The 14,538-nt window shown below is 36.4% G+C and overlaps 1 protein-coding gene across 13 annotated transcripts in view; it reads left to right on the plus strand.

Moving 5' to 3' along the window:
* The first annotated feature begins 1,859 nt into the window (after positions 1-1,859).
* The window catches only part of C6H14orf39 (chromosome 6 C14orf39 homolog), a 57,218-nt gene continuing 44,539 nt past the window's right edge, over positions 1,860-14,538 (plus strand). For 5 of the 13 annotated variants that reach the window (XM_027572607.1, XM_027572617.1, XM_027572608.1 and 2 more), the window contains exons 1-5: positions 2,029-2,369; positions 2,815-2,871; positions 2,946-3,020; positions 5,712-5,838; positions 7,553-7,642. In XM_027572607.1, coding sequence (XP_027428408.1) covers positions 2,321-2,369; positions 2,815-2,871; positions 2,946-3,020; positions 5,712-5,838; positions 7,553-7,642 — 398 coding nt within the window. In that variant the 5' untranslated portion in view covers positions 2,029-2,320. Of the gene's footprint in view, positions 1,998-2,028; positions 2,370-2,814; positions 2,872-2,945; positions 3,021-5,711; positions 5,839-7,552; positions 7,643-14,538 lie in introns of those variants that run through there. The other 8 variants (XM_027572610.1, XM_027572611.1, XM_027572612.1 and 5 more) reach the window with 7 other exon arrangements.

Below are 14,538 nucleotides of genomic sequence, written 5' to 3' on the forward strand. Positions count from 1 at the left end.
AAGAAAAGAGTACAGAGAAAGGTAGAGTTAAAGAAAAGGCTTTGATAAGAGTCCATAGTTGGGTAGTGATGGTAAAAGGGAAGAAGTAGAAGCCAAAATCAGAAGTGCTGGTAGGAGAAGTAGAGAACTATGAGAGAGCAGTGTCTTGGAAGTCAAGGTTGCAAAGACCTTTAATAGGACCAAATATGGAGGAGAGTTAGAAAAAAAGGTGGGGTGGGGGATAAGACTGAGAAAAGACCATTAGATTTGGAATAAAAATATTTTATTGATTATCTGAGAAAGCAGTTAATTGTCATGGGGATAGCAGATGAGTTTAAAAAAGTCAATGGGAAAGGAGTGGAAAGCAATAGTAAATAGGAGATGTGTTTTCTGTTGGATAGATTTAGCAGTGAAAGGGAAAAAAAGGAATACAGTACAATTAGAATGGGGAGCAGGTTTAAATAAGGAATTTCTTCAGATTCTGATTTGCATGTCTGGTGCAAAGGGGAAGGTGCTAATAATAGGTAGGGAGGGATTTTTACAGGAGTACTTTCCCAGAAAATGATTTGTTAAGATAAATGTTTACCTGAGTCAACGGTCTATAATTTTTCTAATGGTGCTCTATATTTCATTGAGGGAATAGAGAGGGAAGAATAAAATTTGTTATTTAAAACCCTCCAGTAGATGGAACTTCATCTTTATTGCTTTCTAGAAGGGATTTTTTAGAATGGAATTGGTGGTAGTGGTTTTGGTAGAACACAGTCGTATTTTTGTGAGAATAATTAGGATATGCATAGATGTGAACTTAAATGCAAATAAATTGATTTTCAGGTTTCAGTAAGGTGCTGTTTCCATGTTTCCACAAATTTTTACAAGAAAAATCTGTTAAGTTGAACTGCATCAACACTTTTGACCTATCAAATTGTTTTGACAGTCATAGCAATGTAGTACCAGCACGACTAAATAACTTTAACCTTCGTATTTATGCCCTTATGCCTTCCTAAAAAGGGGGTAGTTAACAAATATATCATAAACAAGTATAAGAACAAAGCTGTTAAATCTCTTACATCATCAAACTTCATTAGTTTTGATGGCTTACTATCAATACTAACGAGCAACATTCCACCACATTATAATAAAATCAGTTATGCACATATAATCTGAAGTATTTAAGCAAGAAAAACCTCTGAAAATTTTTTTCATTTTAATAATCTGCGAATTTAGGTTGTGGTGACTTGAGGCAATTATTTAGATCATTTAATATTGAAAATCTTTACCAGAAATATATTAATAATTAAATCAATTTGAGAGCTGAATTGCTTAAATTATATTTTCTCTACTCTTTTTTTCACTTTGGATATGCTGACAAATTCTAAGAGCACAAATTATCTAAAGGCAGCATTTGGACAAAAAGTGTTAATGTGCATTTTATTTGAAACTAAACAAATGAGTCACTCAGAATGTTTGTTGAATGAAAATATATTTGAATTTTTATGCTTGCTTTTAAAGAAGTTTTGAAAATGCTGAATGCAAAATTGAATTCTGATGATCGATTCGAGTTTTTTCCTCTCAATTTTACTGCTGTTCTCTGAAAATACTTTTTTAAAACTGCTATGTTACAAGAGGAATGAATCGTCTTAAAACAACATTTGTCTTCAAGGCAACAGGAAAATCCCTGACAGGTTTCCTGTTCCTCCTTTCAGGCAGGGCTTCCCTCTGACTCTCGCACCACTTCTGGGGTTTTGGGGCGCTTGGTTCACGCTTCGCCCAGGCGGGAAGAGGTGATTGCCGCCGCGCTGGTCTCGCGGGCAGTTCGATCTCGCTCTTCAGCGCGATCTGCAGCTCCCGCTGCCGGCTTCGCGGAGTCTCGCGGGGCTGGGTGGGGCCGAAGCGGACCCCCGCCCGCCTCTCAGTGTCGGGTTCTGCGTGGAGTACCCCGCCTTCGCGCCCCTGAGTCGAGTTGTGGGACCCAGAGAAGGGAGGGCGTGAAACGTTCGGGTCCCGGAGGGGCCGTTGAGGTGGGTGGGAAAGGGAGCTCTGTGTGGCAGTTACTCCCTGGGCGGGCGGCTCTAAGGGATCTAGGGGGCTGACGGGCCCTGTCCCCAGAGTTCGACCAGCGGTCGCGTCAGGGCTTGCCGGCGCGTGGCCTCCTCCTCCGCCCCAAGCAGTAGGCGCCGCCGCCTGCCTGGAGGGTTGGGGAGGGACCCGGGTGAGCCGAAGCGCGTTGGCTGTGAGGGTGTTGGTCCTGAGCGAACTTCGCGCTTCAGAACGGGCGGGAAGAGTGGCTCCTCGAATCTGCTCGTGACGAGTAATACGACCCCCGCCTCAGGCGTATTTTGTAATGCGACTTGGCAGTCCTGTGAAAACCTCCACTTTTTGGATTTTTGGTGGTAAATTACATTCTCGCTTGGTTTTACTTTGGTTTTGGTTAAGGACTTTCTTTAGGAATCTTGCTACGCGTAGGGGGGTACACGCGCAGAGAAAGGGCATATTCAGAGAGAGGATTTTAAAGGGCGTATCATTTTGAGGAGTCTTGGTGTCTGGGCACTCCAGAATTTTCAATGACGTATTGCAATACCACGTATAAATGATTATGAAGGCTCCCCCCCGCCCCCCAGATATTTCAGTCCTGCTGCGACATTCAGCAAGTATTTATTGGGGCCTTACTAAGGCTGTGCCCAGTACTGGGCTGAAAGGGTCCCTCTCCTCAGTTCTTGCTCCCCCCACATTTTGCTGTAATAATGCCTGGTTAAAAACGTTGTTACCAAACGAATATATGCTGTTTTGCATATGACTTCAGAAAATCCTTTCTTACAATTTTTTTTTTTAATATAGTATCCAAGATGAATGACAGCCTATTTGTCAGTTTGGACAGACTTTTGCTAGAATTTGGTAGGTATAGAATGAAAATAAAGAAGTAGGTAACTATTTGTATTATCATTTAACATTTTAACAATGAAATGCAGTCACTGTTTTTTTTTTAGTTTTCCAGTATGAGCAAGATATAAGTACTAAAGAAGATATTCTTCAACGAATTAATAGTAAGTCGTTTTGTGTGATAAAATTATTCTAGCTTTTAAGTTTTTTATGGCATATAAGATAATAAGCAGTTGCCTTGTTTAGGGTAACTTATAGTTGAGATTATAACTTTTGTTCTGGTTCTATCTAGTGACTAATACTAAGCTGTTTGCCCTAACTATGGCTTTTCAGTAATACATTTCTGTATTCAGCATTCAGTTATTTTGTGTTGAAGAATTTTGCTTTAAGCAGATATAACACCTTAATTAAGCACAGTTGAAATGTTATTTTTTCAAATAACAGGTTGTTTCAAACATGAGTAAATTTTAAATTTATGCTTTTTTATAGTTTCAAATTTTTATTTAAATTCCAGTTATTCAACATGCAGTGTAATATTTGTTTCAGGTGTAGGATTTAGTGATTCATCACTTAACATACAACACCGGTGCTCATCACAAGCACCTTCCTTAATATCCATCACCCATTTAATCCATCCCCCCCCCATACCTCGACCCCCCAGCAAGCCTCAGTTTGTTCTCTATCGTTGGGAGTCTCTTTTATGGTTTGCCTCTCTCTCTTTTTTCCCCTATGTTCATTAGTTTTGTTTCTTAAATTCCACATATAAGTGAAATCATATGATATTTGTCTTTCTCTGACTTACTTTACTTAGTGTGATATTCTCTAGCTCCATCCTTGTCGCTGCAAACGGCAAGATTTCATTCTTTTTTATGGCTGAGTAATATTCCATTGTAGATAGGCACCACACCCTTTAAAAAAAAAAAGATTTATTTATTTATTTATTTGAGAGAGAATATGAGTGGGAGGGTCAGAGGGAGAGGGAGAGAAAATCTCAAATAGACTCCACGCTGAGCACCTAGAGGGATGAGGGGGCTCAGTCCCACGACAGGGAGATCAGGGCCCAAGCTGAAACCAAGAGTCAGATGCCCAACTGACTATACCATCTAGGTGCCCCTACACCACATCTTCTTTATCCATTCATCAGTGGATGGACATTTGGGCTCTTTCCATAATTTGGCTATTGTTGATAATGCTGCTATAAACATCAGGGTGCATGCCCCTTCTAATCAGTTTTTTTTTTTTTAGAGAGAGTGCACTTGAGGGGTGGTGGGGAGAGGGGCAGAGGGAGAGAGAAAAGCCTAAGCAGCCTCCTCACTCAGCACAGAGCCTGACCCAGGGCTCCATCTCACTACTCTGAGATCAAATCAAGAGTTGGATGCTTAACTGAGCCACCCAGGCACTCTTCCAATCAGTATTTTTGTATCCTTTGGGTAATACCTAGTAGTGCAGTTGCTGGATCACAGAGTAGTTCTACTTTTAACTTTTTGACGAACCTCATACTGTTTTCCAGAGTGGCTGAACCAGTTTACATTCCCACCAATAGTGTAAGAATGCTCCCCCTTCTCCACATCCTCACCAACATCTGTTGTTAATTTTAGCCAGTCTCACAGGTGTGAGGTGATATCTCATCGTAGTTTTGATTTGTATTTCCCTGATGATGTGTGAGGTAGAGCATCTTTTCATGTGTCTGTTAGTTATCTGTATGTCTTCTTTGGAAAAATGTCTGTTTGTGTCTTCTGCTCATTTTTTAACTGGATTATTTCGGTTTTGGGTGTTGAGTTTGATAAGTTCCTTATAGATTTTGGATCACATGAGTGAATTTTAAAAATCTTTTTAGACATCACCAAAAGTCAGGGGCCAGGATTGATGGATGTCCATTTTCAGGAATAATTCTGAAAAATGATATAAGAGGGAAATGGCAAAGCAAATTACATAAATATAGTATTTTTAAGATCCTACATAAAAACTATCATAAAATATAACCATTAATATCTTGATGGTTCTGAAAAGATAGAATTTGGTTACCTTTCTGCAACAAAAAAGAATGCAGATAAAATAAGAATTTATTTTAATATTTAAATTATATTTTTATCTTGTATTTATTCACTCATAACAAAGAAATAAGTGAGTCAAAGGTGTATTTAATAATTAATTGACATGGAATTGGTGAAGAGACATTTTACATTTGTCAAAACCAAAACAAGTTAGTATCATATATGACTAAATGTTTATATGAACTCATACTATCATAAGATGCCATTGATCCTAAATATCACTTAATCTAGCCCTCTTAACGTTAAAGATGAGGGACAGGGACATTTCTTTCTTTCTTTCTTTTTTTAAGTTTTTATTTAAATTCCAGTTAGTTAACACAGTATAATATTAGTTCCAGGTGTACTTCTCCCATCCCAAACACAAATCCTTTACTTCTGTGTCTAGGAGCAAGCCTGGTTCTGTGTTTTTTAGTATAGGGCCTTCCCATCTCAAGCCTCATTCCTTCTCAGTTCTCTCATTCTCCTCCTTTTAGCTAAATTACCATACCTCTTTATCCTCTGTATTTGTTAATTTTTTTTTTTAAAGATTTTATTTATTTATTTAATTGACAGAGAGAGAGAGAGAGAGACAGACAGACAGACAGACAGCGAGAAAGGGAACACAAGCAGGGGGAGTGGGAGAGGGAGAAGCAGGCTTCCCACTGAGCAGGGAGCCCGATATGGGGCTCGATCCCAGGACCCTGGGATCATGACCTGAGCTGAAGGCAGTCGCTTAACCGACTGGAGCCACCCAGGCACCCTGTATTTGTTAATTTTGAATTTATGATTTCTACCTTAAAAATAAACCTTTCTCCTTTCCAGAATGCTTTGAAGATATTAAAGAAAACAAGGCAACTATTTGTAAGATACATGAAACTATAAATACAATAGATGAGGAAATTGGTCATTACTGTAAACGTAGTAAGGAGATCAAAGACAACTGTAGTAAGTGAGTATTTGAAAGAAATGAACTTCCAGTAACTGTCACTAGATTTTTTTATTCAAGATTTCTGTTATTTATAATTTATAGTATTTATAATTGAAGACACTGTTGCTTTAAAGTAGTGTTTTGTATTAGCAGAAGAATGAGTCAGGTCTTGCTTTGCTACATGCTTTGGTAAAGAGGGATCTAGGAGGATCAAAAGAAAAATAGAAGTGCTGTAAAATCTCTCTTAATTCAGATCTGAATAGTCTACAGAATTTTGAATAATATAGGCTCAGTATATAAAATTCCTATTAGGTAAATACATTTGAAATAATTTCCATCTTTGAGTTTTTAAGGTCTTATTTTTTTTAGGGGAATCTAGCCTAAAATAAGTTGCTTTTCAAAGTAAAGGTATTCAATATGTTAAGAGTTCTTTCAACATGGCTTCAGGTTCTGGATCCTAGTGGTTAAATTTATTATAAGACATAAACATTTTGAAACAAAGGCTTACTAGTGGAACTTTATTGTACATTACAAAAATAAAATGTGTTAGTTTTCTGGACTTTATGTAGACCATTGTCTTTGTATTAACTATACTTTAGAATCCTATTTGTTTTAAAATATTTTTTATTCAGAACTTTAATTTTTTTTATTTTCCCCCTTTATAAAACTAATGCATACCTAGTATAAAAATTCAAAAATTATATAAATGCATAGTATAAAAAGTTATTCCCTGCCTGCAGTTTCTACCTCAACCCTATCCTCTTCCTTATAGGTAATTATTTTTAACGATTCTATCTTTTCAGACATTTTTCAATAAAAATTCAATGTCACTATTACATAAACTTACATGTACATCTGTCTATATATCTATTTTTTCTTTTTACAAAATGGGATCATACTATAAATAAATAAACCTTTAAAAAAGATGTTTATATATATACTTATCATAAAATCTGGAAATAGTTTATTAAAACAATAATAGTAGTTATTATTCAGTGTTGAGAATATGGATGATAGTCATTTCCTTACATATACATTTCTTTGCTTCTGAAGTGGGCATGTGAATTTTTGAATCTGAATATAATATTTAAAGATTCAAAAAAAGAGCTAGAGGAAATAGTTGAACAGCACTTAGAATGGAAGCTGACATGGTGGATGCAAATTTTAGATTTTTCACATTTGGTAACATTTTTCAAGTCTTGTAATAAAACAAAAAATATTATGACTATTCATTTTATTCTTACTATCTGATTTTATAACGCATTTTGGCCTAGTTTCCAGTTCAGGAGGGTATAGCGACCCAACTTTCTAAGTTTCAAAGGAGAAAAAGCTTTTTAGCCTTTATTCTCGTTCTTTGAATCCTTACTCCAAAAGAATTTGTTAGCCAAGATCTTAGAAGTATGATGAGAAGGAAGCCTGATGTTGGAGTGTTGCACAGTATATTCTAGAAATGACATGGCAATACACAGTCCAGCCATATAACATTGGCTCTTTCCTTAGTCATGGTTCCACAATCGGTTTAATGTAAAAATTAATGGATATTGATATTTGAGTGTATGTATGATTGCCTGAATGGTGGTAGTGGTGGTGATGGGAGGTGGGAATATTTTCTTGATATAGGCTTGTTTTCTCCAGGAAGAGAAAGATTCATTTATCTTTAAATAGTTAAATTCATTTTTATTATCTCTTACAATTTATTATTCTGAGATTCTAATTACAATATTTTTTTCCATAGCTGGAAGCCAACATGTGATGTTTTTCATAAGCATGAAGACTATATGCAGGACCAATTTACTATTTACCAAGAAACTATTGAAAAAGACAAGTACAGTACACATTAATTTATCAGTTATATAATTTAGTATGCTTCGTAAAAATATTACTTGAAAAATGCAGAAACTTTGTACATTGGGAGATTTTTTGTTTTTGTTTTTTAAAGTAAATCCAGTGCTTTGGACTATTTGGGTGCCATTGGAGGCCTCCCTATTTGTTATAAAGCTCTACCACCCTGGATTATTTAGATATGTCCTTAGATAGAAACAATTTATCAGTAGGAATTAATAGCAGAGTGCTTCAATTAATGGTCTTTATAATTGAACTGTTATAGGTAAATATCTGGGGGAATAGTTAGCTATAGACTTAGCTTATGAAAAATTTGGAGTATTGACTTTTTGAAGGGGATTTTATATGGAACTTCTCATTTTCAGAGAGCTAATGTACTGGGTGTTATATTCTAATGGAGAAACCCATTGTATGGATTTATTTTATTATGTGTAAAATAACCTTGTTTGGAGGACTAAATGTAATTAGTGAATATAATGGAACAAGGTGAGAGACTTTGGTTTTTGGTTTTTGGTTTTTTTAAGATTTTATTTATTTACTTGCCAGAGAGAGAGAGAGAGAGAGCGCACGTGAGTGAGCACGAGCAGGGGGAGTGGCAGGCAGAGGGAGAAGCAAGCTCCCCACTGAGCAAGGGGCCTTGATGTGAGGCTCGAGTCCAGGACCCTGGGATCATGACCTGAGCGAAGGCAGATGTTTAACTGACTGAGCTACCCAGGCATACCAAGAGAAACTTTGAACACATTATGTAGCATTATAATTTCACTTAATTTAAAAAATTGAAATGTTTTCATTTTTAACATAATTGGACACGAGCATGATTTTTTATATTTTTATGTTATCTTTTTTATACTTTAGTTTTTTTTTACTACTTTTTGTCCCAGTTTTATTGAGATATAACTGACATATAACATTGTTTAAGTTTGAGGTGTACAAACATGATGGTCTGATACATGTATATAATTTAAAGTGTCTACCACAATAAGGTTAGGAAGGTAGCACATCTGTCACCTTGTATAAGTACTATATTTTTTTGTAGTAAGAACGTTTAAGATTTACTCTCTTAGCAACTTTTAAGTATGTAATACACTATTGTTATATTTACCATGCTGTGTATTAAATCCCCAGAACTTATTCACCTTATAACTGGAAATTTGTATCCTTTGGGCAACATCTCCCTATTTCTTCCACTCCTGGCCCCTGGCAACCACCATTCTATTCTCTGTTTCTATGATTTGGGTTTTTTTAGATTTTTACATATAAGTAAGATCATACTGTATTTGTTTTTCTCTTATTTACTCAGCATGATATTCTCATGGTCCATCCATGGTGTCATAAATGGCAGCAGTTCTTTTTTATGACTGAATAATATTCCATTATACACACACACACACACACACACACACACACACACACACACCACATTTTTTAAAATTATTTTTTAAAGGGTTGAAACTCAGTGCCCAATGTGGGGCTCAAACTTATGACCCTGAAATTGAATTACATGCTCTACTGACTGGCCCAGGCAGATGCCCCTATATATGCATTTTAAAAAATTATTACTGAAGAATAATTGATGTACAGTGTTATATTATTTTCTGGTATGCAACATAATGATTTGACAATTTTTTAAAAAGATTTATTTATTTATTTTAGAGAGAGAGAGAGTGCACAAGCGAGCAGGGTGAGGGGCAGAGGGAGAGAGAGAGAGAATCTCAAGCAGATTTCCCACTAAGCGTGGAGGCTGTTGTGGGGCTTGATTCTCCAACCAAGGAGATCACGACCTGAGCAGAAACCAAGAGTTGGATGCTGAACCCACTGAGCCACTCACGCGCCCCCTCATTTATTTTATAACTGGAAGTTTGAACCTCTTAATCTCTTTCATGTATTCCCCACCCCTCCAGCTGCCCCCACCCCGGCAACCACTAGTTTGTTCTCTGTATTTAAGAGTCTGGTGTGTGTGTGTGTGTGTGTGTGTGTGTGTGTGTGTGTGTGTGTTTTCAGATAAGAGTCGTGTGTGTGTGTGTGTGTGTGTGTGTGTGTGTGTGTGTGTTTTCAGATTCCAACCACTAGTTTGTTCTCTGTATTTAAGAGTCTGGTGTGTGTGTGTGTGTGTGTGTGTGTGTGTGTGTGTGTGTGTGTGTGTGTGTGTGTGTGTGTGTGTGTGTGTTTGTTTTCAGATTCCACATGTAAGTGAAATCATATATTTGCCTTTCTCTCTCGGACTTATTTCACTCATATTAGTACCCTTTAGGTGTATATGTTGTCGCAAATGGCAAGATCTCATTCTTTTTTTTTATGGGTGAGTAATAGTCCATTGCATATATATCTATATCTATATATATCTATCTCACTTCTTTATCCATTCATCTGTTGGTGGACACTTGGGTTGCTTGTATATCTTGGCTATTGTAAATAATTCAGCTGTAAACATAGGGGTGCATATATATTTTTGAATTAGTATTTTTGTTTTCTTTGGATAAATACCCAGTAGTGGCATTACTGGATTTGGTATTTCTATTTTTAATTTTTTGAGGAACTTCCATACTGTTTTCCACAGTGGTTGTACCAATTTACATTCCCACCAGTAGTGCACAAGGGTTGCTTTTTCTCCACATCCTTACCAGTAATTGTTGTGTCTTGTCTTTTTGATACTAGCTATCCTGACAGGTGTAAGGTGATATCTCATTGTGGTTTTGATTTGTGTTTCCCTGATGATTAGTGATGTTGAGCATCTTTTCATGAACTTTTTGGTCATTTGTATGTTTTTGGAAAAATGTTCAGCTCCTCTGCCCATTTTTAACATGAATTATTAGCCTTTTTGCTCTTCAGTTGTATGAGTCCCTTATATACTTTGAATATTAATCCCTTATTGGATATATGGTTTGCAGATATTTTCTTCCATTTTACAGATTGCCTCTTCATTTTGTTAATTTATTTTTCTGTGTAGAAGATTTTTTAGTTCAGTGTGGTCTCATTTATTTTTGCTTTTGTTGCTTGTGATTTGGGTATTATATCCAAAAATCTGTTGCAAAGACCAATATCAAGGAGCTCTTCCCCTATGTTTTCTCCTAAGAGTTTTATGGTTTCAAGTGTTGCATTTAAGTCTTTAATCCATTTTGAGTTAATTTTTGTGAGTAGCATAAGGAAGGGGTACAATTTCATTCTTTCACATGTGGATATCCAGTTTTCCCAGCACCACTTATTGAAGAGACTATCCTTTCTGCATTGAGTATTCTTGGCTCCTTTTCCAACTATTTTTTTTAAAGATTTTATTTATTTGATATAGAGAGAATGGGGGGGGAGAGCACAGAGGGAGAGTGAGAGGGAGAAGCAGACTCCCCACTAAGCAGGGAGCCCAATACAGGGCTCGATCCCAGGATCCTAATATCATGACCTGAGCTGAAGGCAGAGGCTTAAACGACTGAGCTACCCAGGTGCCCCTCCTTTTCCAAATATTAATTGACTGTATATACATGGTTTATTTGTGAGCTCTTGATTCTGTTCCATTGGTCTGTGTGTTGTTTTTATGCCAGTATGATACTGTTTTGATTGCTATATCTTTGTAGCGTAGTTTGAAATCAGGGAGTGTGATGCTTCCAGTTTTGTTCTTTCTTGAGATTGCTTTGGCTATTTGGGGGTCTTTTGAAGTTCCATACAAATTTTAGAGTTGTTTTTTCTATTTCTGTGAAAAATGCTATTGGAATTTTGATAGGGATTGCATTGAATCCAAAGATGGCTTTGGGTAGTATGGACATTATAACAATTCTTCTGATCCATGAGTGCAGTGTATCTTTCCATTTATTTGTGTCTTTTTCAGTTTATTTGATCGATGTCTTATAGTTTTCAGTGGGCAGACCTTTCACCTCCTTGGTTTAATTTATTCCTAAGTATTTTATTGTTTTTGATGCTATTGTAAATGGGATTGTTTTATTTCTTTTTCAGATAGTTTATTGTTAGTATATAGAGATGTAACTGATTTTTGTATGTTGATTTTGTAGTGTGAAATTTCACTGAATTTGTTGATTAGTTCTAACAGTTTTTGGGTGGAGTCTTAGAGTTTTTTGTAGATAAGATCATGTCATTTTGCAAACAGAGACCATTTTACTTCTTTCCTATTTGGATGACTTCATTTCCTTTTCTTGCATACTTGCTCTAGCTAGATTTCTAGTACTACATTGATTAGGAGTGGTGAGAGTGGCATCCTTGTCTTATTGCTGATTTTGGAGGAAAAGCAGTTAGCTCTTCACCATTGACTGTGATGTTAGTTATGGACTTGTCATACATGGCCTTTATTATGTTGAGGTATGTTCCTTTTATACCCAATTGTTGAGAGTTTTTATCATGAAAGGGTGTTGAGTTTTGCCAGATGCTTTTTCTGCATCTTTTGAGTGGATCATATGATTTTTATCCTTTGTTAATGTGGAATAACATGTTTATTGACTTGTGTATGTTGAGCCATTCTTGCAACCCATGGATAAATCCTACTTGGTCATTGTGTATGATCATGTGCTGTTGAGTTTGGTTTGCTAGTGTTTTGAGAATTTTTCCATCTGTATTCCTCGGGAATATTGGCCTGTAGTTTTCTTTTCTTGTAGTGTTCTCATCTGGCTTTGGTATTGGTGTAATGCTGGCTTCATAAAATGAGTTGGAGTGTGTTGCCTTCTCTTCAGCTTTTTGGAAGAGTTTGAGAAGTATTGGTATTAATTTTTTAAATGTTTGGTACAATTCATCAATGAGACCATCTTGTCCTGGGCTTTTCTTTGTTGGGAGGCTTTTGGTTGCTGCTACTTCAATCTCCTTGCTAATAATTGATCTGTTCAGTTTTTCTGTTTCTTCATGATTGAGTCTTGGCAGGTTGTATGTTTCTAGAAATTTATCCATTTCTTCTGGGTTATCTAATTGTCTTATAATTGTTCATGGTACCCTCTTATGATCTTTTTGTATTTCCATGGTATCAGTTGTATGGTTTGTATTTCTATGGTATAATATCTCCTCTTTCATTCATAATTTTGCCTGTTTGAGTTCCTCTCTCTTTTTTTCTTGGTTGGTCTAGCTGAGGGTTTGCAAAATATTTTAATCTTTTCAGAAAGCCAACTCTTTGTTTCACTGATTTTTTTCCATTGTCTTCCTCTTCTCTATTTTATTTATTTCTGCTCTAATCTTTCTTATTAGCTTGCTTCTGCCAACCTCAGGCTTAGATTGTTCTTCCTTTTCTAATTTCATGAGGTATAAAGTTAGTTTGCTTATTTGAGGTCTTTCTTTTTTCTTAATGTAGGCATTTGTTGCTATAAATTTCCCTTTTAAAACAACTTTTGCTGCATCCCCTAGGTTTTGGTATATTGTGTTTTCATTTTCTTTCTTTTTTTTTTTAAGATTTTATTTATTTGACAGAGAGACACACAGCGAGAGAGGGAACACAAACAGGGGGAGTGAGAGAGGGAGAAGCAGGCTTCCCAGCGAGCAGAGAACCCAATGCAGGGCTCGATCCCAGGACTCTGGGATCATGACCTGAGCCAAAGGCAGATGCTTAACAACTAAGCCACCCAGGCGCCCCTCATTTTCATTTGTCTCAAGATACTTTTTTTTTTTTTAAGATTTTTTATTTATTTGACAGAAAGAGACACAGCGAGAGAGGGAACACAAGCAGGGGGAGTGAGAGAGGGAGAAGCAGGCTTCCCGTGGAGCAGGGAGCCCTATGTGGGGCTTGATCCCAGGAGCCTGGGATCATGACCTGAGCTGAAGGCAGATGCTTAGTGACTGAGGCATTCAAGATACTTTTGATTTCTTCTTTGACCCAGTGTTGTTCAGGAGTGTGTTGATTAATTTCCACATATTTGTGAATTTTTTATTTTCTTCCTGCTGTTGATTTCTAGTTCTATATCATTGTAGCCAGAAAAAGACCCTTGATATAATTTCAGTCTTATTAAGTTTATTAAGGTGGCTTTGTGGCTCAAGATATGATCTCTACTGGAGAATGTTCCATGTGTACTTAAGAGGGATGTATGTTCTTGTGTTGTTAGATAGAATCTTAGATTGAATGTTCTGTATAAGGCTGTTAGGTCAGTTTTGTCTACAGTGTTATTCAGGTATGCTGTTTCCTTATTAATTTCTGTCTGGATAATCTTTCCAGTGTTGAAAGTGAGGTATTCAAGTCCTCTACCAGTATTGCTCTTTCTCCCTTCGGTTATGTTAATATTTGCTTTAGGTGGCTTAGTGTTGTGTTGTGCATATATTTGCAATTATATCTTCTTGGTGAGTTGACCTTTTTATCATTGTATAGAGACTTTTCTTTGTCTTTTCTGACTGATTTTGACTGAATGTCTATTTTGTCTGGCATAAGTATAACCACTTTTTCTCTCTTTTGGTTATCATTTGCATGAAATATCTTTTTCCATTTCTTCACTTTCAGCCTTTGTGTGTCCTTAAAACTAAAGTGAGTTTCTTGTAGGTGGCATATTGTTGGATCCTGTTTTTTAAATCCATTCATCTCTGTATCTTTTGAATTTAGTCTATTTATGTTTAAAGTAATTATTTTTTTTAGAAGATGTATTTATTTATTTTAGAGAAAGAGATAAGAGTGTGAGCATGAGGGTAGATAGGCAGAGGGAGAGGGAGAAAATCTTAGGCAGACTCCACGCCAAGCATGGAGCCCAACGTATGGCTTGATACCACAACCCCGAGATCATGACCTGAACTGAAATCAAGAGTTGGGCACTCAACCAGCTGAGCCACCTAGGTGCCCCTAAAGTAATTATTGATAAATAAGGACTTACTATTGCCATTTATTAAATGTTTTCTGAGTGTTTTAAAATTCATTTGTTCCTGTCTTCCTCTCTTATTGTTTTCCTTTGTGATTTGTTTTTCATAGTGGTATACTTT

The sequence above is a fragment of the Zalophus californianus genome, chromosome 6 (genome assembly GCF_009762305.2).
Source record: "Zalophus californianus isolate mZalCal1 chromosome 6, mZalCal1.pri.v2, whole genome shotgun sequence".
Lineage (NCBI taxonomy): Eukaryota > Metazoa > Chordata > Mammalia > Carnivora > Otariidae > Zalophus > Zalophus californianus.